Genomic DNA, 25,876 nt, shown 5'->3' with positions numbered 1-25,876 from the left:
GTAATGTCGGGTTGGTTTGGTTCGGTTTGACTTTTTTTAGTTAAAATCAAACCAATTATGGTCGGGTTTTTTTTTTTCAACACTAAACCAAATCAAATCAAACCACTAGTCGAATTTTTTTCTCAATTTAACTCAATTTATTGATTTGGTGCGATTTATCGATTTACTTTGTACACCCCTAAGAACACATATCGCGATATACCGACTAAGGCTTATAGTCCAATGATAATGATAAGAGTTAAGAGTCGGTGTGACTTCAATTCCAATGGTCCCTTTACCCTTGACCTTCTGTAGTGGTCCCAATTCCCAAATGTACGTAAATGGGAAAACAATAGAGACATCAATGATCCCTTACTATTAGGAGAAATTGTGTCCCTATATATTTAGCACGAGAATGTGACACGTATAGAAGTTTTGGACATGGACTCAATAATCAAAATTATTACGTGTCAGCAAATAATAGTCAACCTGATGGCTGATGAAGGAATTATGAAGGGCCACAAGCTTTTATCAACTTGGTTTCTTTTTGTCAGTGGTATAGCTCACAAAAAATACTATGGGATTATAAATTTGTTGAGAGAAATGACAATATTTATGATCATAAACACCTTCTTGTGTTGACTTTTCAGCATTAGCATTAGCAAACAGTAGAATTGAGTTACAAGTATTGCTGCAGCAAAGTTGCTTGCTTCATTCAAAAACCAAACCCCAAAAAAAGATAAAGAAAAAAGGGTAAACTAATGAAAGGAAAATGGCATTAGAAAACGAAAAAAACACCACCCCATCCTAAGAATAATTTGATTTTAGGCAAAAAGCTGGATTGTTCATAGGGAAAATAGAGCATAGGATAAATAGATCAAGAACATTGAAATTAGTGGCGGAGCTAGAGGGCCAGAGAGTTCCAACCAACCTTTTATCGGAAAATTACATTGTATACAATCAAAATAATTTTTTATGTATATATCGTAGATAATGAACCTTGAAATTTGTCCTGCATGCCTCCGCTACTGCTTGAAATAATCTTTATTTTTTCTTATTTGGCTCTTCATCACAATCAAGAAGTTCCTCAAGCAACTTATCATCCAAGCATTCAAATTCAAGAACTTGCCTTGATGATGATGAAGAAGAACCACCAGTATAAAAATGTGAAGAGCTACTAGGCAAATTATACTCCTCAGGAAAATTAAGTATAGCTAAATGACCTCTCATTGAATAAGCTGCTCTATCATAAGCTCTTGCAGCTTCTTCAGCCGTGTTATATGTCCCTAGCCATACACGTGCCCCCTGTCGAGCCGAGTCACGTATCTCAGCCGCGAATTTGCCCCATGGCCTCCTCCGAACGCCTCGGTATTTGATCTCTCCACCACCACCACCACCACCATCATTCGTTTTTCTTCCATGGCCAGGTTCTTGTTCCATGTTTAATTTATTTCATTGCTTAATGGACTAAGGTGGCTAAGTTATTTGGCGCTTATAAAGGGGTACAAAATTTTGGTCTTGGTGTAAAAAATTGAAGGGGGAGAATAAGCCACGTGGAATATCATAGGGGCCCATAAATGTCCTCAAGTGGAACAGAACCTTCTATATTGACCAAAGTTTTGATGCAGTGTATCTGGATGGTCAAACGATGGCTATTTGAAAAAGGATTCAATTCTTCGTTTTTCTTTTCATCAGCTTTTAGTTTTTTTGCATGCATGTGTATTGACCTACTTTTTGTATTTTTAGATAGAATGAATAATATTTTTTTAAAAAAAAAACGAAAATGATTTTATCTGTGGGTGCGGGGGCACATGAAGGTTTGTAGTACACTGAAATTGATGTGAGGTCATTTGCTTATGCACTGGACTCTTACGTATAACAAATAATAAAAAATAATCTTTTACCCTATATTGTTATTAATTTGTAGGGTATATATTCATTGAATAAATAATGAGCTATAATAATGCAAAATATTAGTAATGCGGTATAATTTTTTTATTTCTACTAGTGGAGTGGGATTTTATAAATATTAAGAGATGGGAGTATGTTTAAAATTAGAGTATTCAATAATAGATGGTCACTAAGCGATCAAATATTAAGATTAGATTCTCGTCTCTCTTTTTTTTTCTTGGTTTAAGAATGAAGATTAGATTCGTATTTATGTAAGCAACGATAACTTGGCTTACATAAATGATCTGGGAGAGTAATGGAGTACAGTATATAGGGTGACGATTTAATTAAACTAGTATTAGCGCACTGCTGCATTCATTAAAATATTTTTCTGCCACCACGTATAGAAATTAGAATCCCATTGATAAGACAATGCTAAGATTTATTTTAGCGATCTTTCCAATCCATCGATTGTCTAATCTAATCTTATAAGCCAAACTTGTTCCATTGTATCGGCATTATGTGCTTTGTAATTAGGACCTGTTTAGTGGATGTATTTTGAAATCATTTATATTGAAAAAGTTAACAAAAAATCAAAGTGTTTTAACATGGAAAAAAACTCATAGTATATATTCCATTTATATTGTTTTCAGGTCCTAGTTTGGGGTCCACCTGTCCATCAATAATATTCTCATATAATTCATTCTAGAAAGAGAATCAAGCTCGTGGAGTACGTGTGACCTGAATACGTTTGTTCATATTACCTTTCAAGGAGATTTAACAGTTACATTTAATCCCGACACGGCTTAAATTCTCAACCTAAGCTTTTGAATTTCTAGGCGGCAACTAGGCACTAGCTAGGGGCCTATATTTTTACTCCCTCCTTCTCATAATAAATGTCATTTTAGTTAAAAACATGTATATTAAGAAATCAATAATACAATGTGAAGTTTACCAAATTACACTTATATAATAAAATAAATTACTTTTACCTTTTGATTGGAGCATGCACAAGAAGTAAACCTTTTGACATTGAGAATCCAATAATACCAAGTTGCTATGTGGGTTTTCTAATTACCATTTAAATGTTACTTTATTATCTAAGGGTAGAATTGGAAAAAAACTATTCAATTTATGTCTTGGTTTCCTAAGATAATACTTATTGTGGGACAATTTTTTTTTGCTAAAGTGACACTTATTATGGGACGGAGGGAGTATTTTTAAGCGAATATTGGACCATAAGTATTTATCCGAGTGACCTTTTTATTAAAAATAAAAGAATCTTAAAAAAGAATAAATACAAATAAGGGAGGCTAGGTCTTACATTATAAGTCTTAATGAGATCAAACAAAGGGGTCTCAAAGGTTTGGTTCTGGTTATTTAAGAAATTTTAAAATTATATGTATTGGGGAAGCTGATAAAATTTATCTGCATGAGAACAGAGATTGTGGCTTAACATCATGTAAATGTAACGGAGATTATGGCTTAACGTCATGTAAATGTCTCCTGTAAGGCTATATAATTATTTCGTTCGTCCCATAATAAGTGTCACCTTAACTAAAAAAAATTGTTTTATAATAAGTGTCACCTTAAGAAATCAAGACATAAATTGGCTAGTTTTTTCCAACCTCTGCCCTTAGACAAAGACTGAAAAGTTAAAGTAAAATCTAAATGATAAATGGAAAAGCCAATTAGTTACTTCGTATTGCTGGGTTCTCAATGACAAAAGGATTACTACTCATGCATGCATGCTCAAATAAGAGGAAAAAATAATTTATTTCTATTATATATGGGTAATTTAGTAAACTTCGCATGGAATTATTAATTTCTTAATATGCATGATGTTGGTTAAGGTGATACTGATTATGAGATGGAGGGAGTATAAGGCTAGGAGCTCTTCGAAACATTACTCTCATGGCATTATAGTTGGAGGTGATCTTTTATTTTTTTTAAATGAAATTTTACCTCTAATTCATTATTCTCGGAGGTAGGAGTATACATGGATTGACTTGGTTCGGCTTTTTTAAATATTAATTTGAACTAATTATGTCGGGTTTTTAAATTGATAAATCAAATCGGTAAAAGTCGGGTTTTTCGACTTCGGGTTTTTCGGGTTTTTGTTCCTGGAAAAATCTTCATCTAAAATATAACTTTTATTTCAAATATTTCTTTGGTTCTAATAAGATACAACTATACAATTAAGATGTTTCTTAAGAAAATATCAAAAATGTGACATGAGAGATGACATTATAATAAAATATTCAACAAAAAAGATAATAAAATAGCATAAAATAAATATTGCTAATTAATAAAGCATAATACAAATGATCATCATCTAAAAATATTAAGTCATGCTAAAATAAGAACGCCTTATAAGATTAATTACGTACAAATGTAAAAAATTATGTATTTTTATTGTCTAAATTAACAATGTAAAACTAAAGAATACATCTCCAACATTATTGTCACTCCTAGTGTTAAAATTGAATTACTTTTGTTATAAGCATTAGGTATTGACTTGGTTTGTTTGGACTTTATTTAATTACTTTTGTTATAAGCATTAGGTATTGACTTGGTTTTGGTTTGGACTTTATTTAAGTTACTAACATCTATGGGCTATAAAACTTATTGGAACATTCAAAATACTAAGTTCAAGCTTGAAATAATATGTTAAAAGACAAAAACTATGAAAAAACTTAAGAAATATTTATAAATTACATTATAAGTAAATCTTTTATTTGTAAAATATATTAGAAATCCGTAAACATAAAATGTCGGGTTGGTTTGGTTGAATTTGACTTTCTTAAGTTAAAACTAAACCAAACCAAATCAATTATGATCGGTTTATTTTTTAATACTAAACTAAGTCAAACCAAATTACTAGTCAGATTTTTTTTCCAGTCTGATTCGAATTATTGATTTGGTGCAGCTTGTCGGTTTCTTTGTATAACCCTTCTTGGAGACGATCTTTTATTTTTATGAAGTTTTACCTCTTGTACTGTTGAATTACACTGAGAAAAGTAGCTAATAGCGGCACTTGATGTCACTCTAGAGATTTGAAAATAAAATGAAAAAGAAAAGGGTTCGGGTCTACATTGTCATACAATTGTACATTGGGGTTGTTTACAAAAGTGATGGGCCAGTTTCATGTTGGAAGTTGTAATTGAAAGAGAAATCCCAAATAACATCATTTGTGACACTTCTAAATTTAGACACATAATTAGCATAACTTCTAAAACTCTTCAAATATAGCACATCTTATTACTTTAATGGTATATTTACGTGCAATCACTTATCCCACTAAACTAGGGATTCACATTAAAATTTATTTATCCACTAAATGATGGATTACAGTTATTCTCATACTATTTATCTTTATCACCCCATTATTTTTAATTCTCCCTCTTCTAAAGGATATAAACATGTGGTACTCATAAAGTCTCAAAAAGATGTTAAACCATGGAAAAGTCTAATTATTGTTATATTTCTCTTATAGATTTATTGAAATATATACCTGGTATAAATTTTGTTATATCGAAGGTAATTTTTTTTTTATTTTTTTTTCATACAAATTTATATATGTAATGTATACATGGTATGAAACTTTTATATCTAAAATATACCACGTATTTTATGGTTAAATATAGTATATGACAAATTCAAATTATTGTTATATTTCTAGTACAAATTTATGGATATGAAGGTTACAATTTTATATTCATGGAATAAATTTGTTATATCGATAGCACTTTTGGTGATTCTTTTTAATTAAATAAAATATTTATTTATAGTGTATGTATCATATAAGTTTTTTTATATCTGGAGCATATCACATATAATTAGCAAAAGCTGGTTTACCAAAATGGAGAGGAAGGAGTCGTGAGATCAGAAGGTATCTTTTGACCAAGAAAATAGGAAGAAATCAGTTGGTTTGTTACTGCTCGTGTAGCCGTATACTTTTAATGGAGAGTAATTTGATATGGTGTATAACTCCAACTGCTACTGAATGTTAACTAAATAGTTCTGCTAACATTTTGTAAATATATTTATATTTTTGTATAGTTGTGTTTTTTCCCTTAATTAAAATGACTTAACAGTAATTTTTTTACAAATAACTACTTTTCAACTCGTTTAATTGAATAATACTCATCGTAATAGAATTTTACTGGTGAAATTTGATGACATGATCTTGGATTTTCACGAAGAATTTGCATGGCTTGACCTTCAAATGGACTGGTTTTAATTTTGTCCTTAGGAATCGAAATTATGCATAGTGGGGCATAACTTTTAAGAGATTTTAATACGAAAATATGAACTTATGCCCCGTCAAAAAAGTTTGCCTTGAGGGGCAAAATTAGAGAGCAGCACAAAATTGCAAATGATCCGAATTTCACCCATAGAATTGAAACTTCATGATAATGGCCTTTTGTTTTTTAAAATTTGGAACCCGGGTGACCAGTTGCTATTTCTATAATTACTGACATAAATAGGGCTTAACAGAGAATTATACTCCTAAAAGTCCTAGGCCGAAAAGTTGGCGCAAAAACAATTCTGCCACACTGAAGGGCCATGGTACAACAAAATGGCCAATTCGCAGGAATGTTGGTGGTCTTTAATTTTTATCATTCGCCTAATATCATGAGGTTTGAGGTTCGAATCTCGGCTTAGTCATTAAAAAATAATAAAAAATCGCAAGGCAGAGTTTTTTACCAAAGCTAGGCCTGTAGGCAGAATTTTGCCTGCTTCAGGCAGAGTTTTGAAGGCAAAATTCTGCCTTGAAAAATTCCTTTTTTTTTTTTTTTTTTTACTGAGCTGGTGTTCCAACCCAGAATCTCAGGACAGCAGGTGAAGACCAAAAATTAAAAACCACCAATTTGAGGGACAGAAATTAAAGACCACCCAAAAGAAGGACCATCCGCGCAAAAAAAAGCAACAAAATCACTGAATTCCCACATCCTTTTTTTTGCGCGGACTGCCCTTCATTTGGGGTGGTCTTTAATTTTTTCCCTTCAAATTGGTGGTCTTTAAGCTTTGCCCCTCGCCTAACACCCTGAGATTATGGGTTCGAACCCCAGCTCAGTAAAAAAAAAATTGTAAGGCAGAATTTTCGCGAGGCACAGAAATTCTGCCTGTGCCCATGCAAATTCTGCCTTGAGGCAGGGCAGAATTTGCACGGGCAAAAATTTTGCCTGAAGGGCAGAATTTAAAGACCACCATTTTGAGAGGTAAAAATTAAAGACCACCTCCAGCGAAGGACAATCTTGCAAATTGCCCTCCCACATCTCTACTGGGCTCTTTCATGGGCTTTTTCATTGGAAACGAAATATTTTGGGGTCATTTGCACTTTTGTGCTACCAGGGCTTTAATTTTGTCTCTCAAGGCAAACAATTTTTTTGCGGGCCATAAGTTTATATTTTCGCATCATAAATCATACAAGTTAAAGAACTTATGTCTTGCTAGTTCATAAGTTCGATTTTGTGTTGTAAAAATTGAAAACCAGCACATTTGAAGGCCAAAAATTAAAGACCAGTCCATTTGAAGAACAAACAGTGCAATTTCTTCATTAGTTTGATCCAAAACGGGCAATTTGCAGGATTGTCCTTCGCTGAGGGTGGTCTTTAATTTTTGTCCCTCAAAATGGTGGTCTTTAACTTTTTCCCTTCAAACAGAATTTCGTGCATTCTGCCTTAAGGCAGAATGTGGGCCTTAAAGGCAGAATTTCTGTCTTGCAAATTTTTTTATTTTTTTTCCTGAGCTAGGATTCGAACCCACAATCTCGAGGTATTAGGCGAAGGAAAAAATTTAAAAACCACTAATTTGAAGGATAAAAATTAAGGACCACCCCAAATGAAGGGAAATCCGCGCAAAAAGAAAAATAAAAAAATCCAAAACTAGGAGTGAGAAATAGGAACAAAAAATAGAAGGAAGGAAATGAAGTGAAAGTATTTCTTTTGTTCACCTTGTTTTAGTTGAACAGAAAGTGTGAAGGAAAACTTTGAAATAATTTTCTCATTCTAACTTTACAAGTGGCCTCAATTTACATTCCTTCCTCTCTCTCAATGACAAAGCAAAAGAGATGAAAATTTTCACACTTTTCCCATCCTCTTCCAAAATATATGCCTTCCTCTGATAAACCAAATTAGAGCGGAAAGGGTTTGAATAAAGGCTATTGAATTGATCTGAATCCGTACTTAATATTGTTGCTCTGTCATTGCACAAATAGGATGTGGTACTTGTTACACTATAATCGTCGAACTCACACTCAAGATAGTAAGAAATTCAATATTATGTTTTATATCCTATTACATGTTTGTTATTTTTTTTATCTTGTAACGTCAACTTGACCATTTTATTAACAATAGTTTAACGCGTATATTACATGAATGTCAATGAGGCCTTAATATAAGAGAACATTGATGCTAAGAAGTACCAATATCAAATTTAATTTGAATTTGATCCAATTAAAGCGCTCCTACTCAAAAGAGTTTTCTTTTTTCAACACCCTAATAAACATGTAATTAAGGATAAAAAGATCTCATGTTCCATCAAACGTTAGTGTACCTTAATCTATTTATATTATATACATGAAAGTATTAATGCCAATTATTGATATTATATGTTAAAATGAAAAGAAATTAATTCGATGTACTAGAACATACTCTATATTCAATATTTAACTGACTCAAATAGTACACCTTCTGAAAATAATAACAATTATTCATATCTGAAACTGTCACTGCGTTTATAACTCCTTTAAATAATAGGACAGTTGGCCACGTCTTTCCCCATGGTGTACGTAGCTAAAAATGGTGAAAAATATATGGTAATCTTTTTCTTTTTGTTGTTTCCTTTTGAATGAATTGTAGCGAAATTCAAATCCATCTACAGCTTGTAAACTACGTATTAAAAATGAGGGGAATGCCTTTACACTTTCTAATTTTCAGTTATTTTTAAAAATGAATCATCAAATCCTACTTTGATTTCAAGTACTTTCATGTACTTTGACATAACTAATATTTGGTAGAAAATAGGTCAAGGTTGATCCAATTATTATGTTTTCATTTTCCCTCACTAACTGTGCTTCACTACCCAAAAATATCACCAAGAATTTGCAAAATGTAATTGAAGTGATGAAGACAATCACTAAATTTCCTAAATATAAGATCACTTCAACTCCCACAAGTCCACACTTTTTCAATTAATATAATATACACACAAACACATATACTGTAGCGGCGTCAAAATTTTACTAAGATAATTCAAGATATAAAGAAGTAAACACGTTAAGAACTAGTCAAGAAGATTCAGAATATGGTATATATACAAAAAAAAAAAAAAAACCTATTTGCATTATAATTTTCACATAAAAGTGGGTTAATTGATTTTTCTCGGATAAGAATAGCTTCCCAACTAGGGGTGGGCATGGTACGGTATTTGAAACTTCTGTATGGTAATTTCGATTTTCGGTTTCTAAAAATACTATACCATTAGCAGTTCGATATTTTTGAGTTCGGTTTCGGTATTTTACGGTACGGTAAATCAGTAACAAATTTTTTTTCGACTTTGTCGAACATATAATCATATCGTAGAGAATTACTTCGCCTATTCAAGTAACGTCTTGATTATATCGTACTAACACCTCACTTATAAAAAATTCAAAAGAAATTACAAGCAATCCCCTTCGTAAATCAATTACACAGCAAAAAAATTTCAATCAAGAAAGAATAGTCAAAGTTCAAACGTCTAAACAATTAGTTTTATACTAATGCTGATTTAAATATTTGTTAGGATTATAATATATATTAATATATAATATATATGAATTGTATATGTAATTATATACTTCGGTATGATATTCGGTATTTCGGTGTTTTCTTTATAAATATCGAATACCAAATTTTTTTAAAATGCATACCAAATACCATAATGTCGAAACTGCGGTATAAAAAACTTCGATTTCAATATGGTAATCGATATCTACTATACCATGTCCATCCCTATTCAACTGCATACGTACACTAAGGCAAGATGAAGAAAAATTGTGTTGCTCAACACATTCAAATATTTATTTGCTAGTCACCCGATCTGACACGTTCATACTATCATTATCAAACGCATCTGATAGCTCCTTGCAAAAATAAATCACTAAATAAATATATGTTCGTTTTGATGATGTAAAATTATTATGTAATCACTAATTCGTAAAACACTTTCTAGACTTATTTATTTATCTTACAATTAGTATGTTTAAATTAAATAATTAGTTTAGCTCAGTAATTGATGCATATGTTGGTGAACAGTTAATGCTACCAGTCAATTAGCATGAGAGCTCCTCTGCTAGTCAACTAACTTGAAGGCCAAGATTTGAAGTTGTTTAATTTAATTATTTTTGGGAGCAATAAAAGATTCCTTTTGGTACAATGTTTAATTAATCGTATATTGCGTCTTCAATAGCCTTTGTAAAGCTTACATTGAAATCTTCCATAATTTAACCGCTTTTCTCTACATATATCTTTGATATTCGGTGACATTTATCAATCGTTGTCCTTGTATCACTTATCAATTGGAATAAACAGTTTTGTTCTCAAAATTGCTTCATTAATTATTAGTAACTCTCCTTAGCACCTGCAGTTGGTAACAAAACCTAAGATTCAAATAAGGAAAAAGATACTAGAGTACTAATTTACCCTTAAACTTTGCAAAATAGTCCAACTTTGCCCCTCATTAATAATCGGAGTCAAATGTTCCCTATTGTTACAAAATTGATCGAAATATGCCCTTATTAATTAACGGCGGAAACTTTCCAACACATGAGCCCTTTTTTACAAGGAAAAATGGTCAACTTTGCTTTTGAACTGTGCGAAATTTTATGTTCCAGATTTACCCCTGAACTTTGAGAAAGAGGATCACTAGCAACAACATCATTCTTCAACAGACAAAGCCTCCAAGCTCCAACGATAAGGTCTCTATCTTCCAAAAGCTCAAATTAATCATCCTCAAGCTTAAAATCTTCCAAAATGAAACTCAAGCAATTATCCTATGTACCACCAAGTTGAATTTCTGCTTCTGTTGGAACTCCATCGACACCACTCCATCACTAGTCCTTTTCATATCATCAACAGAATGCTATAGCTCCACGTCGACTTTCTAATGATAAAACAAACTTAGGTACAACGTATTTAGCTTGTTAATTATTTGTAGCAACACTGTGGTAGTCAAGTTGGGATTAAAGTGATTGAGGATCGATTCTTAGGGCAGAAGTAAAATGTGATGGAGAAAAATGGTAAAGATAAGGTGTGAGAGAGATTGTTTGAATGGAGTGATTTATGTGTGGATTTTTTATGTGTTCCTTTTGCGAGAGTCATCGAGGAGACGTGGTGATGAAGTAACACAAAGTTCTGGGGCAAATCTAGTCTTTACACTGGGGTAAATTTAACCTTATTTACTTGTCAAAAAGGTCCATGTATTGAAAAAAGTTTCATCTGTTAGTGAATAAGGGCTTAATTTGATCAATTTTGTAATAACCAGGGATATGTGATCCCAACTATTAACGGATAGCAAAAGTTGGATCATTTCACAATGTTCAAAGATTAACTTGCACCCTTTCCAATCAAATAAAAGGTAGGCTCATGATTTCAAATGGCTGCAAAATAACATTGTATTTACTACCCCTTTTCGTCATAATGAATACGAATTTAATATAAATACATAGATATTTCAAAAGAGTTTCAAGTATACAAATAAATTATTCTCAAAACTGAAGCTAATTATACAAAATATTTGACACGCACACACTCATATGTGAGATGGCTAATAATTCTCGCCAAACATAGATCTATCTTAAAATCCTAGTCTAGAGTGTTGAGAATTATGCTCAATTTTCTAAAAGCAAAAACGTCAACAAGGTAGTGGCGAAAACAGTCTACAATCTCGGCCATCTGGAGTTCAAAATTGATATTGTCAAATTTTCAAAGATTTTCATTCAATAAAATCCCTTTCTTTATGTTCCTTTTTACTTTAAATGAAAAAGGTAAGTGATTATTATTTGGAGAGAGAGCGTTACTTTTGGCTTTATATTGTTCGGATTATGTTGATTTATTTGCCATATATTATGAAATAAAATCTTTGGAAATAGTACAAAGTTAGAAGTTTCTTAGCAGTGGGGGCATCGCTCTTTGACTGGGTGACAATTAAGTCTCTTTTGTTAGATACTTATTTTGGAGCATGTTAGTTTGAATTCGTGCCACATGAGGCTCATAAAAGCAGAAAGTGTTTCATAGCATGATTTTTCTTATTGTAAGAACCGAACATAAGATTTCTAATTAATGATGAAGATATCTTATACATCTCACTAGGGGTGTACAAAGAAAACAATTTTAGTTTATATGCAACCACATACTTATATATTTATTGGTTTGATGTAAATATTTAATGTGGTTAAGTTTTTATCATATGACATACAGTATATTTTTATATACATTTTTATTGCTTAACCATAGCTAATAAATGTGTTCTTTACATCAATTTATTACTACTATTTACTAGTGGTAAATTATGTGATTTGATGTAAATACTGTGAGTCTGTGACTAAATTTTTTTCTTTCCCATCCAATTAACAATTTCTAGGATTCTCCTTTTCTCTGCCCCTCCTCATCCTTTTTGTTTGCTATATTACAGATTTGACTTTATGTGTGTGATGTCTACCTTTTTCTTTACAATTGCTTTCTGGGGTTCTTGATTGGGTCCCATTTTTAATTAATTCATTGTCCTAAATATGTATGCATAACTTTCTTGGCTAAAAGCTTCTTTCAAGATTTCAAATTTGGATTTAGGTGTAGGGGCCATAATGCCATCATTTTGATGTGGATAGAAGCTTAGGAGATACCCCCAAACCCACGTTTGGGTGGTTAGTGATGACTAGCTAGTTATTTTTTCAAGTGTGTGGGTTGCATGTGCAATGGAAATTATTTTTGTCATCCGTCATGATTAAGAATGGATTAGCTTATCAGAAAGATTTAATCTTTTTGAGAATAATCATTTTTCAGGAATAGCCTAAATTCTACTCTTGCGCTGCATAGTCCTTCGCAATTATTGTGGGTATAATTGGACTAAAGAAAATGAATTAACCAATAATGTAAATAATTTTTCTCCTATCACCTCTCGGGATAAGCTTAATTGGCAAAGGTTGAGGGACTTGAGTCTCAGGTCACAGGTATGAGCGTTGTACCAAGCGAACCTAACTATTTATGATATTTAAGTAGAAAAGAGCAGAGAGGAGGGGCTCATCATCCCCGAATTTAGAAGGCTATGACCGGTCCAAAAGGTCGACACCAGATGGATTGTACGGTCATTAAAGAATCAATGGTTCACTTGTAAGTTAAATGATCCAACAATATAATACATGCATAGAAGTTAAACTTAAGAAAGAGTAAACAATTTGTACTAGAGCAATTATATTGTAATTAAATGGGAATTCCTTTTCTTTTTTTACAAGATGGGTAGAATAGAAGCAATTTTCCAATCTGCAACCAATCATTTTTTTGCATATTTATCCACACTTTGTGTGTAAATGAAGATTCCCATACAAATGGAAGTCGCATCTTATTGTCATTTCTATCTTATTAGTTGATTTCTAAAACATTCTACCTAATTGGTTTGTCATCATATAATATGATCAAAGTGTTTGTTGAGAATCTAATGAGTTGTTTTAATGATAACTTGTAAAAACTTAAATTCTTTTAGGTTACCAAACAATTTTGACACATCAATCTGTCTGTAATTTGTAAGCAAATAAAAGAGAACTCAATCAACAACAGACACATACATTTTGACCATTGAACCTGGAGAAATCATCATCATCATATTCTATAAATACAAAAGCAAAGTTTCTATTCTCAATGGCTGCAAGCTAATACCTCTGTCATTGTTCAATCACTAACCTAATATTTGAATTCAAGAATTATACTATATGCTATTGATGTCAACATCAACTATTAAAACTAATAGTAGAAAACAAAAATGTAAGCCTTTTAGCTGGTTCAAAGTCATAGCTATTCTTTCTGAAAGTACATCCAAAGGTTCATAGATGTAAAAAATATGTGTAAAAAGGTTACCGAATGCCTAGTCTAGCTAGTAAAAATATTAGAGGAGGTGAAATAACTTTCAATAAAATTGGTTAGCACATGCAGAAATCAAACATCAATTGAAAGATTTTTTCCTCTTGACAATTGGGCTGTCCCCTGATAATAGTATAATTTTATACGCTGTATATCTCCCTTCTACTTCTCTATTATTTGAAAATTTCTAATTTAAGTTCAATGCACTGATAATATAGAATTTTACGATAAGCATACATTAGTAACCTAAACAAAATCGTAACTAACTTTCTGTCATAAGTTAAACTACGTATAGTATAACTTAATTGAAGCATTTGACAAATAAAATACTTGTAAACTAATCATAGTTTGCAGAAATGTAGCCATGTAGGTATGCATCAACTGAATTAGGATGGACCACAAGACCAAGTGATCAAAAGCAATATTAAAATCAGATCACCAGTCAATATAGTCTTGGACGCTGGACTGTTGACACCTTACATGCAAGGCAGAGTTATCCTTCTTCAAAGGGAGTTAATTACCTCATTTGGTCGAAAAATTACTCTGTGTAAATATAGTTTATTTTTTATGTATATGTGTGTACGATATGTTGAATCTCTTTAATTTCTTCATACATTTGCTTCTCTATATTTTGAATTTCGTTTGTAAAAATCCTAACTCTGTCATTACATTAAGCCTCCGCATATAGAAAACTAACCCATTGAACACTGTTGAATTTACACCACAAATCATGGCCAATAAAAAATTCCTATAATCAAGTAAGAATACAACACTTAAAATATTTTCTTGCCAACTATAGTTTTCTTATCGAAGGCAGAGAGACAACATTCACCAACTACGCACCTCAAAAGTCAGACTTTCTTCTGCTCTTTTTTTTTTTCAAAAAAAAAATAAAAAAATTATATTTTAAACCTTAAAATAAATCTAGCTTTACCTATTACAAATATGTTCACTCTTCCATTTGGTATCTCCTTTGTTGCTACTACACTTTCTCTCATTAAACCCCGATCCTTAATTTCTCCATAATTTTTCCCTTTCAAACTTATGTTCAATCTTTTCTGACATTTTCCCATAACATGTTCATGTGCATTCAAGATCCAAACATAGCCATTTGTCCCTCCTTTGTCTTTACATAAATTATTTTTACAAAAAAACTATCTCATGGATCTGGTGAGACTAAAATACTTTGAATCTTTTTCACACATGAAAGGCCATCCAATTAGTCCTCCCACTTCTTCTTCAATCTTTGGTTCACCTTTACATTCTTCTTCTCATCATGCTGGCTTTCCTATTATAGCAGTTGCCATTATTGGAATCTTGGCAACTGGGATATTGCTAGTTAGCTACTACATTTTTGTGATCAAATGTTGCTTGAATTGGCATAGGATTGATCTCCTAAGGCGATTTTCATTCTCTAGAAATGGACGTGTTGAAGACCCTTTAATGGTTTACTCACCAGCAGTAGAAAACCGGGGATTAGACGAATCTGTGATTCGTTCAATCCCTGTTTTTAAGTACAAGAAAAGGGAAGAAAAAGATGTTGCATTAGGGGGAAATGGGACAATTCCTATTGAATGTGCTGTTTGTTTGAATGAGTTTCAAGAAAATGAGAAGCTAAGAGTTATACCAAACTGTGGACATATTTTCCACATTGATTGTATTGATGTTTGGCTTCAAAACAATGCAAATTGCCCACTTTGTAGGAATAGTATTTCATCATCAACAACTACTAACACAAAGTTGTTATTCCCTTTGGATCCAATCATTGCTCCAAGTTCCACTCCTCATCAAGATCCAAGTCTTGAAAATTTCAGAGATGAAGATTATGTTGTGATAGAATTAGCAAACACTAATCCAACCCCTACAAATAATATATCATCAGTTAGAACTAGAAGTACTCAAGAAAGGTTGAATTCAGGTGAAATTACAGGGCATTTTTCGGTTAGTCCTTCACCAAGAAAACAAAAGGTTCCATCAAGAAAAGGTAAAAAGTTGAGCCATATTACAAGCATGGGAGACGAGTGCATTAACATGAGGAAAAAGGATGATGAATTTGCAATTCAGCCTATAAGAAGATCATTTTCAATGGATTCAGCAACGGATCGACAACTTTACGTAGCAGTTCAAGACATTATTTTACAGCAACAAAGGCAAGTTACTGATGTTAGTCCATCAGAAAGTAGCAGTTGCAGAGTAAAAAGATCATTTTTTTCATTTGGACATGGAAGGGGATCAAAAAATGTAATTCTACCAATTCATTTAGAGCCATAATGGGAAAAAGAAACAATTTTTATTGTACTTTGTTTGTGTATTCTGTAGTAGAAAGATAGTTGTGGATATTAAAGTAGTTTACTGGAAGTTCAACTTTCTGGTTTTCTAGTTTTTTTTTTTTTTTTGGATTTATTCATGTATTGTATAAGATCAGTAAGGCAGACCACTGATGCATTAAGACTCATTGGTTGTAGGTATGATTGTAGGCATCATTACTTATAATAACCATTCTTCTTTTTGCCTTTTTTCTTCTTTGGTTTGAAGTTTTTCCAATGACAGCTAACTGAAATATGTCCCTTCCCTAAATATATTGAAATAATTTACAAGAAGAATCAAATTGATTCGGATGAAACTCAAAAAGGACAGTACCCTTAAGTTATTTTTTTTATTTTTTATTTTTCAATTGCGTGGGTGTGGTAGGAGGGGTCCCCGCTTGGTGCAAAGTCACAACTATCAACCACCAAATTGCTTCTTTTTATTTTCCTTTCCCTTTCCCTTTGAGTCAATGTCAGGTCTGGCATAAGTGTAAACTTTCAAACATGAGTGTTATGCCTAATTTAATATCCAAGATTCCATTTTTTTTTCTTTATTTTAAAGAAAAAAGATCGGGGAGAAGTGGATCCGTAAGAAGATACTGATACTTCGACACAAGTCTTGGTGGATAGAGTTACTCGCAGAGACAGATTTACCCTTCGCTGAGCGATGTCACGTAACTAGGAGTGGGCATAGTTTGGACCAACTCGAAATCCGATTTTTTTGGATTTTTGGATTATGGATTGAACTTCGGATTATATTTTTTAAAAGATTGGATTTCAGATTGGATATGGATTTAGTACTTTGGATTTATGGATATCCGAAAACTCGAAATTTGTATACCTGCCCTACCTAAAATATATGTACCCAATACTAATTCGTCCAAAAGTCCAATTAGATTATTACCCTACGGTAGGTCCTACCCATTATAATTTTAAGTCCAATATAGAATTTCTACCAAATTCAATTAGATTATTACCCTACGGTAGGTCCTACCCATTATAATTTTAAGTCCAATATAGAATTTCTACCAAATTAATTATAATATAGCTTGCAAGCAGGAGTTTACTTCACTACTTTGCGAATAAGTCAGCTTCCAATGAGACAAAAGGAATAATGTAGAACTTAAACTATGTCACTTGATACCTTTTTGTTTAGTGGTAACGTTCACATTATGCTAAACATCTAACTTGGTAACTAGGGCACATGAATTTCTTTCCTAATAAATCTGGCTCAAAAGTCAAAACCGAAATACCCAATCCGATTAGCCAGAAACCGAATTTCAAAAATCCAATCCGATCCGAGTTTATTTGGATTGGATTTGGATTGTAATTGATTGGATGTGGATTGTAATTTCTTCAATCCGAAAATCGAAAATACAAAATTTTTTATATCCAATTTGACGGCCCGAACGCCCACCCCTACACGTAACACTGCTTCGTCGGAAAATTTCACTAAATATGTATATAAAACTGAAAAACAGAAACGAAATAAGGATATATGGAATAAAATGACATTGCTGAACATAGAGATTGTTGTAGCTCAGCTGGTCTGGCGCCTTTAGTTTGGACTAGAGCTCTTGAGTTCGAAACCTCTCGCTTCATTTTGCTGTCTAAAAAACTTAAAATATTTGCACCTCATCTAGATAGGAGAGGTTCCAACCACCAACCTCTTAGAAGTTAAAAAATCATATCATACCAAAATATATCTATAGATATTTTTGTATTCTTTTGCGATAATTGTATATTTTTCACAAAAGATGCTACTGTTTTCTAGTTTTTGTACTATTTTTTTTCCCTTTCATTTTTTTTGCCAACGAAATTGATTAAAACGATTGCGGAATCAAATGAATGATGAGTTTTTTAGTGATAGTTTGGTGCATTATATACATAAAAAAAAAGCGTTAAAATATTATTTTTAATGAGGTTATTTAAATATATTTCAAAAAATAAATACTCATGAGAAGACTTATAGTAATGTACGTGAGTTGTGTTTTATTTATATTGTACTCTCTTTCTTTAATATGACTTATAGTGCTTTGTTTATTTATTCTCAATATAAAATGTGACATCGCTTATGAAAAATTCTGCGTACGCCACTGGTTACTCGATACCCATGATAGTGTGGGAGGTAGCAAATAATATATGGAATTAGTCGAGTTGCGTGCAAGAAGACCTGGACACCACGATTATCAAAAAAGAAAAAAGAGAATAAAACCTTTTGTGTGAGATTTGAACCCTGCACCTAAATGACGTTAAGTGAAATTGCCAAAAACTGAACAATCTTTACTTGCAAGATTGTTTCGAAATTGAAGTAACCTAGACACCTAAACATGAATAGTGGAATAATGGGTACATGGACCATGGCTCCATCATTGTTGTCGATTGGTAACAGAAAATTGACAAGAGTCTAGAGCCAAAGAATCCAAAGTCATAGATTTGAAATTTTGTAGGGGGGACAAACTTTCCATTTTCTACAGTGTCGATAGTCAACAAATCACTCCCTTCCAGCAAGTTAATTAATTAAAAGAAAAAACAAATAAAACTTTGAGTACCTATCAAGAAAAAAATTGTTCTTTGTTGGGCCAAACCATTTTAGAAATTGGATCAAATGTCAGTTTCTAATAGCCCAACCTAGTTTTGGGCCGAATTATTTCTCTACCTTTATTTGGGAAAATGGCAAATAATCTACTTTTTAATCCAGCTAATAAAAAAATGAATCACAATTTCAAAACTAAAAATATTTTGATAAAGATACGCTAACAAAAATACGAAAAAACTCAAGTACAGTGTGATGAAATGTGGAGATACTGTGATGGAATTTGATATGTAAAAAGGAAAATCTTTGACCAAATGATTAAATAAATGATAAAGATAAGATTTCATTTTTTTTTAAGGTCAGTGGGTTTGTGTACCCACTAACTATTTTATTAGAAAATGAAAAACTAAGTCTTTACAAACAAAAAATAAAGTGGAAAATGCAAAAATTCGAACAGTCTAAAATCAAAAAGGAAAGTATAGCAGATGTGATAAGATTTCATTTTGTGAACACGTTTGCAAAGCGTAATACATTTGGAGCTTAAACGTGATCTCTTCTTTTAGATACGTAATGACCTAAATCACGTCAATATATTATGTCTTTTTTTAACATGACTTCTCTATTGGCTTATCTTTTAGTTAATCGTGATTTTCATGATTGAATTTCGATGTGCTTTTTTCTTTTTCCAATTTAATTATAGCATAGCCTTTCCTTACTCTACACTTCGGATTATAAATTTGTAATCACATTAGCGTAGGTAAATACACGAGTTTCAAACTTGCTAATGGATACATATTCTAGTTTCTGAAAACATTAATTAGGAGCTTGTATGTTGTCGTCCTATGAAGAAGACTATATAACTAAAGGAAGATTTGTACGTAATAGCCAATAAAACCGATCTCTTCTTAATATCAGTGTTTGATTGAGCACAATATTTAAAAAAAAATATTAAAATCATTTTAAAACTTGTGATCTTTAATACGTGAGACATTTCTATGGATATAAGAGTATGTCATTTAGGGTAAGATGAAACATTAAAGTAAAAAATTTCATATATAAAAATGTATAGTTCTTTTTATAAGAAACTAAAAAGAAAATATTGACATTTAAAATGTAAGACAGAAAATAATAATTAGTTATTAGCTCTAAAAATTAATTTCTATAAGATAACCATCGTTGGTTCTTGTGGCTAACAAACTGATCGATCAAATCATGAGATTCCGTAGAATTCTCATAACCAAACAGCACAATATAGAAGCAGTGGCGGGCCTTTAATTTTTCGGTTCGATTCTTCACAGTTGCATATCAAATACTGAACGAAATTAATTGATTGGATTCGATTTTTCTAATTCAATTCGATTCTTTGTATGGGCCTGATATAATGGGCTATTTTCTGCTAATAAAACGGCTAATTTCTAGATCTTTCCCCTTAACAAATGGATCATGCTTTAATTTGTAAATGCAGCTATCTCTTCATTAGCTATATTTCCATACTAAATTATTAATGACTTAATACATCGATGGCTTCTTAAATTTGCCATCAAACTTCATTCAGACACTCAAACTACAACTTATTTCAATTGAGCACCTGAACACATGATAAAATGGTCCTATTAGACACTTTCGGTTCAAATTTTGAATTTGTTTTTTTGCGCGTATTCTAAGTGCCCATTATGTAGATCGTGAATCATTTAAAATATGTCACTTTCTTTAATTATAGCATTAGCCTTATTAAGTCGTAAAATCTTAGGCCTATTCCAATTGAGGCTAATGAATATACTTAAAGGAGATGAAATATTTTATGTGGTTAACTTAACTACGTACTAGACGCTTGAGAATATGCACAAAAGTTTTTTCAAAATTTGAAACAAAAGTGTATAATGAAAACACTTTATTATGTGTTCAGTTGTTCAATTGAAATAAGCTGTAGTTTGAGTTTCTAAATGAAATTTGATGGAAAATTTAATAAGTCATCGATGTATTAAGTCATTAATAATTGATGCGATATAGGAAAAAACTAAATCATGCACGCAAAGGCCTAACTCCTAAAAACCAGCAAGCAGCAACTAGCCAACTATGAGCTAACTACCTAACTGCTGAGCAAAGCATAGCTATGAGATTAATTCCATCGTAATCTTGGAAATTTGTTCAAAACAGGTGTAAATGCAGATGTTGATGGGGGCCAAGAATAGCAGAGTGCAAAGTGCAAAGTGCAAAGTGATGGTCTTTCCTAAGATTTTTCCTTACGAAAAAATTCTGCAATCTCTTCTTTCTGCATAATGCTTTCTGCACAAAACAGTAAAGTTTCAAGTGTGATTCGACCGATTCTTTGTGTTCGCTGCACACCAGCGTTTAGGGTACCGCTACACCGGTGATGGTAATCCGTTCTATCCTGGAAGGAAATAATTCGTAACCTTGGGTATTTGGGGGATTAAGTTCCTTAAGGACGCACTGTGAATTCAGTGTGCTCGGATTCGTTCATCCTTATTTCTTCTACTTCTCTATTTCTGCTTTTATTTAATTTTTGTTTCTAGAATATATTTTCGAATGCAGGAATATAACATTTTATGTCATAGTTTCAAATAGTCTATTTATGTAAATTTATGTCATACTTATTAACTAAGACCTTAAGTTACAAAGTTGTGGCAGCTTAGAGTACAAGTCGTCCACAATTGGAGTCTGGGAAGGATGGTTTGTGTACATAACCTTACCTCTATCTTCAAGGTAGAAGATAGAGGGGTTATTTCCAATTAACATGTAAAGCATTTCAAAACTAAAATTAACTTAAAAAAGAAAATACAACAGTGAAAAAGCCATGCTAAAACTAAAGGGAAAAAAAAAAAAGGAGCAACATCAAATAATACAGTAATTGAAGCAAAGTAAACAACAAGAAATAATAAAACCGAAGAATTAGAGAAAAAGAGTAGTAATAACAATACTACAAAGAGAAACTATACAACTTCGACTACCTATTAACCTTCTACCTTAAATTATCTTACATACAGATATCGGTAAATAAAATAGAAGAGTTTTTTTATAAAATTATTTTATTTTATTTAAATTATAACCAATCATCATAGGAGCTTACTTCCTCTCAAATTAATCCCCAAGATAATCTGATTAAATAAAATGAATTTTAAAAGGGTCGTCCAATTTCCAAATAACCAAACTTTTTAATAAGAACTAATAATTGGACCACTAGATTAGTTAAGAGTCCAAATAAATGGGCTTCAATCTCCTCTACTTGGGTTATTATACTATTTAAGTTTCTTTAAAGACTTTCATTCAAACAAATGAACAATAGCAACTTCCGTGTGTAGATCAAATTAGTCTCCATTTTCTCCTAGTAATAATAATATAGTTTAAGAACAAAGATGAAGATAATGGTAGCCATCAAACGTGTTGTTGATTACGCCGTCAAAATCCGTGTTAAACCCGACAAGGTACACATCTTCACAATCTTAATTCTTTTGGGAATTAAATTAAGATTAAGGCCTAGTGAATTGACTCTTTTTTTTTTTTTTTTTTTTGGTTTAATTTGGTTTGAACTCAGAGTGGTGTAGAGACGAAAAATGTGAAGATGTCAATGAACCCATTTTGTGAAATAGCTTTAGAAGAAGCTTTACGGATTAAAGAATCAGGTTTTGCTTCAGAAGTGGTGGCTGTTAGTGTTGGGCCAACTCAGTTTTCCGAGACTTTACGGACAGGGTTAGCTATGGGTGCAGATCGGGCAATCCATGTTGAAGCGCCTGAGAATATTTATCCACTTACAATTGCTAAGATTCTTAAAGCTCTTGTTGATGTTGAAAAGCCTGGTCTTCTTTTACTTGGCAAACAGGTTGGTTTTTGATATACTGATAGCTGTGTTCCGTGGAAATATGTAAAGATTTTGTTTTGGGAAATAAAAGATTTTGGCTTCTGGGTCGAGCTCGTCGCACGGGGCTTGCCTAGTGTGTGGGTTATCTGTCCTTTGTGGTTTGCAGGATATTGCACAGGAGTGGGGTTTACCCTGTGCGCACCCGAAGGGTAGCGGCTGCGGTTTCGCTTGTCATGAAAAGATAAATAAATTATGTTTTGGATCATTTATGTGTTTGGTTAGGTGTAAAAGTGAGTGGCATATGCTAAGATAAGGTTGGGTGTTAGTGTTTTGGTGATATTCTTTAGTATTAAAGATTGAGTTAAAGTTGGTTGAAGCAAGTGATACAAAGTAAGAGTTAGAGATATGTGTAAAAGAAAATGAATTGTGTTCATAAGTGAAGGTAAGCTATTTGTCCCTTTTGGTGAAAAGTATTTTCTTTTGACTGAACCTTTTCAAATATTAAGGCAATTATACACTGGAAGATGATTTTATTAAGAAAAACATATAGTTTCTGGCATACCTAGCATATCCTTAGAGTTTTTGAATTAATGAGGTATAGATGAAACATTTCTTGATTTTAGTGGAGTTGCTAGCTATCTGCTATTATGTGTTTGCTTAGTTATTTTTCAGTTATTCAAACTCTTCTTTTTGAGTTTCTGTCAGTTCATTTGTCTAATGTTGTGACTTTTTTGTAGGCAATTGACAATGATCAAAACCAAACAGGTCAAATGGTTGCAGGACTTCTCAAGTGGCCACAGGGAACTTTCGCCTCTAAGGTTGGTATCATTTCTGCATAAGGAAAGAGTTAAAGAGATTCAAAGATTGTTATTCTGCAATCTCTAGTTGGTCTAAGTTGGTTTATATCATCTGTACTTCGGTATGCCTGTTTTGAGTACCTCTTGGACATTGCATCGAAGTGTCCAGTACTTTCAAACTGCTTCTTCCGTTTGCTTCTTTATATCTTCCTCTTGAGCACCTCTTCAAACCATGTACTCATATTTATAAATCCAATCAGTAAGACTATCTCTATCATTTTGCTGTTTGCTTTATGAGACATGTCATCTTCAAATCAATTTAGTTTTAATCTTAAAATAGGATTGTCTGATCTCATGCAATCTGTACTTTTTTCGTACCAAAAGAATCATCAAACAATCTTCCAAAGTCTATATTGATGTTTAGATTATGGTTTCCTTATAATCATGTCCAATTGGCTTGTTTAGGGCTGCAATCTAACATCGGTGTTCTATTAGGTTGTGCTGGACAAAGAAAAACAGGTCGCTACAGTAGACAGAGAAGTTGATGGTGGTATTGAGACATTGTGTTTGGGTTTGCCTGCAGTAATCACGTAAGTTCCAATCGAGTCATTCCAAAGATTTGTACGTTCACAAAGGAAACACTTAAGAAGTGTGTCTCCTGGAAAAGCAAAAAAGTGAAAGTCGGTCTATTGGTGCACGTATTAAAACAAATACGTAGGATTTTAACTAATTTGATCTCGAATTAAATGCACAAGCTTCAACTCTTGTTTTATATGATTGCTTTAGTTCTCTGATTTTAAGTATTTTACCTGACAATTCATGGATTGGACTTCCAACAAAATATGTGTATAGTTAAGTGAATCAGAAAAAGAAATCTGCCTCCCTATTACTTCCCCGTTTTGAGTTTCCCAAACTTTTTCTGCACCAGACACAGAATACTGCCATAGCTTTGGAAATGTGTACTGTCGAACTGTTTAGTCAAATATTGATTGTAGGAATGTACTTTGCTTATAGTTTAAGATGTTGTTACATAGTTTATTTCGCAGGAAAATGGTTAGATATCATAAGCAAGACCGGAATAGTCCTAAATTCGTTGGCCCTCGATCTAAGCTATTTAATATGCTCCAAGTCCTTAAGACATTGATAACAGCTTTAATACTGAGAAAAACTATATGCATGTCGTTCAATATTGAAGCATCAATATTAATCAACTTAGTTTACCAGGAGATTTGAGAAGCATATTTTTTGATGATGGGCTTTCTAAAATCCATGTCCCATATTAGCCATGTAATGAAATTCCAAAAAACTTATCTCATCGTCTTTGTCCTCTCTGCTCAAGTTGCTTATGTTACCTTGGTAGTTGGATATTAGATCTGTGTACTTACGACAGTTCCATTGTGGAAACAGCACTGATTTGAGGCTGAATCAACCAAGATATGCAACACTCCCCAATATAATGAAAGCCAAGTCGAAGCCAATTAAGAAATTCACACTGAAAGACTTGAACGTTGAGATCAAATCCAATTTCGATGTAGTTGAAGTAACCGAACCTCCCAAAAGGAAATCTGGTGTCATCCTTTCATCAGTGGATGAGCTGGTTGACAAGCTGAAGAATGAAGCACGCGTAATCTGAGTGCACTAACTGTTATTTGCTGCAATTTGATCTCTTGAGCTGATTGACGAGCTGAAGAAGAACAAAGCACACGTAATTTGAGTGTGCTAACAGTTGGTCGCAGCAAATTTCATGTCTTTTACACCAAATGTTCTCTTTGTAAACTTTCAATAATGTACAATGTTAATAACAATTATCACATAATGGAAAATATCTCCTATTTTCTTTCATTTCGAACGTATCTTCCTTTTTTTCTTTTAACATAAAGCTAGAGATTCTTATGCGCCATAATCTGGGGAGTATTTGGGATTGTTAGTTGCTTTAAATCAATTTAATTTGTAATATTGTTGTCTAGAGTACTTCAGAAGTTAGTTAGGAGTGAATTGCCAGACCCTTTGTGGTTGACCTGAAGTTGTTGAGTCAAAAGGTAGAAATAGAAGTTAACAAGTTTGACGCATTAAAGGATGTGGCTAGTGGTCAATGAAGTGACTGATAATTATATAATAGATCAACCATAATCTCAATAAAGACAAAAGAAATTAGGTGATTTCTTCCCTCTAGCATCTGCTTAAGCTTTCATGGTCAAGGTACCTGTGTTAGTGAAAGGTAGTTCATATAGAGAATATATACACCGTTATTTAAAGAAAAACTGTTGAGTAGAATCAATTTCTAAAACTCCTAAGCACATACCTGGGATGGACAGAGCCATATTTTTTGTTACGCTGAAGTAAAAGGATTAATGACAACACGAGAAAAAAGCATTGGAGTATTTATCTTTTCCAAATGTAGTCGAGCTAGAGTTGAGAAAAGCTTGATTTGACAG

The 25,876-nt window shown here is 32.5% G+C and overlaps 3 protein-coding genes across 3 annotated transcripts; 2 read left to right on the top strand and 1 right to left on the bottom strand.

Annotated features, from left to right (window-relative positions):
- Nucleotides 1-591: 591 nt before the first annotated feature.
- Nucleotides 592-1,442, bottom strand: LOC132610040 (ethylene-responsive transcription factor ERF096). The gene has a single exon (XM_060324294.1). The coding sequence runs from the start codon at nucleotides 1,417-1,419 to the stop codon at nucleotides 1,024-1,026; it is 396 nt and encodes a 131-aa protein (XP_060180277.1). The 5' UTR covers nucleotides 1,420-1,442; the 3' UTR covers nucleotides 592-1,023.
- Nucleotides 1,443-14,633: 13,191 nt separating this feature from the next.
- Nucleotides 14,634-16,351, top strand: LOC132609806 (RING-H2 finger protein ATL1-like). The gene has a single exon (XM_060323967.1). The coding sequence runs from the start codon at nucleotides 15,147-15,149 to the stop codon at nucleotides 16,254-16,256; it is 1,110 nt and encodes a 369-aa protein (XP_060179950.1). The 5' UTR covers nucleotides 14,634-15,146; the 3' UTR covers nucleotides 16,257-16,351.
- A 5,747-nt stretch (nucleotides 16,352-22,098) lies between these two features.
- On the top strand, nucleotides 22,099-25,283 carry LOC132610343 (electron transfer flavoprotein subunit beta, mitochondrial). Its single transcript, XM_060324643.1, has 5 exons — nucleotides 22,099-22,270; nucleotides 22,381-22,665; nucleotides 23,382-23,462; nucleotides 23,937-24,031; nucleotides 24,849-25,283. The coding sequence occupies exons 1-5, from the start codon at nucleotides 22,202-22,204 to the stop codon at nucleotides 25,072-25,074; spliced, it is 756 nt and encodes a 251-aa protein (XP_060180626.1). The 5' UTR covers nucleotides 22,099-22,201; the 3' UTR covers nucleotides 25,075-25,283.
- The last annotated feature ends 593 nt before the right edge of the window (nucleotides 25,284-25,876 follow it).

The sequence above is a fragment of the Lycium barbarum genome, chromosome 9 (genome assembly GCF_019175385.1).
Source record: "Lycium barbarum isolate Lr01 chromosome 9, ASM1917538v2, whole genome shotgun sequence".
In the NCBI taxonomy this organism is placed as follows: domain Eukaryota; kingdom Viridiplantae; phylum Streptophyta; class Magnoliopsida; order Solanales; family Solanaceae; genus Lycium; species Lycium barbarum.
Note: the sequence above shows the minus strand (reverse complement) of the source record. Positions and strands in the feature narration are given on the sequence as shown.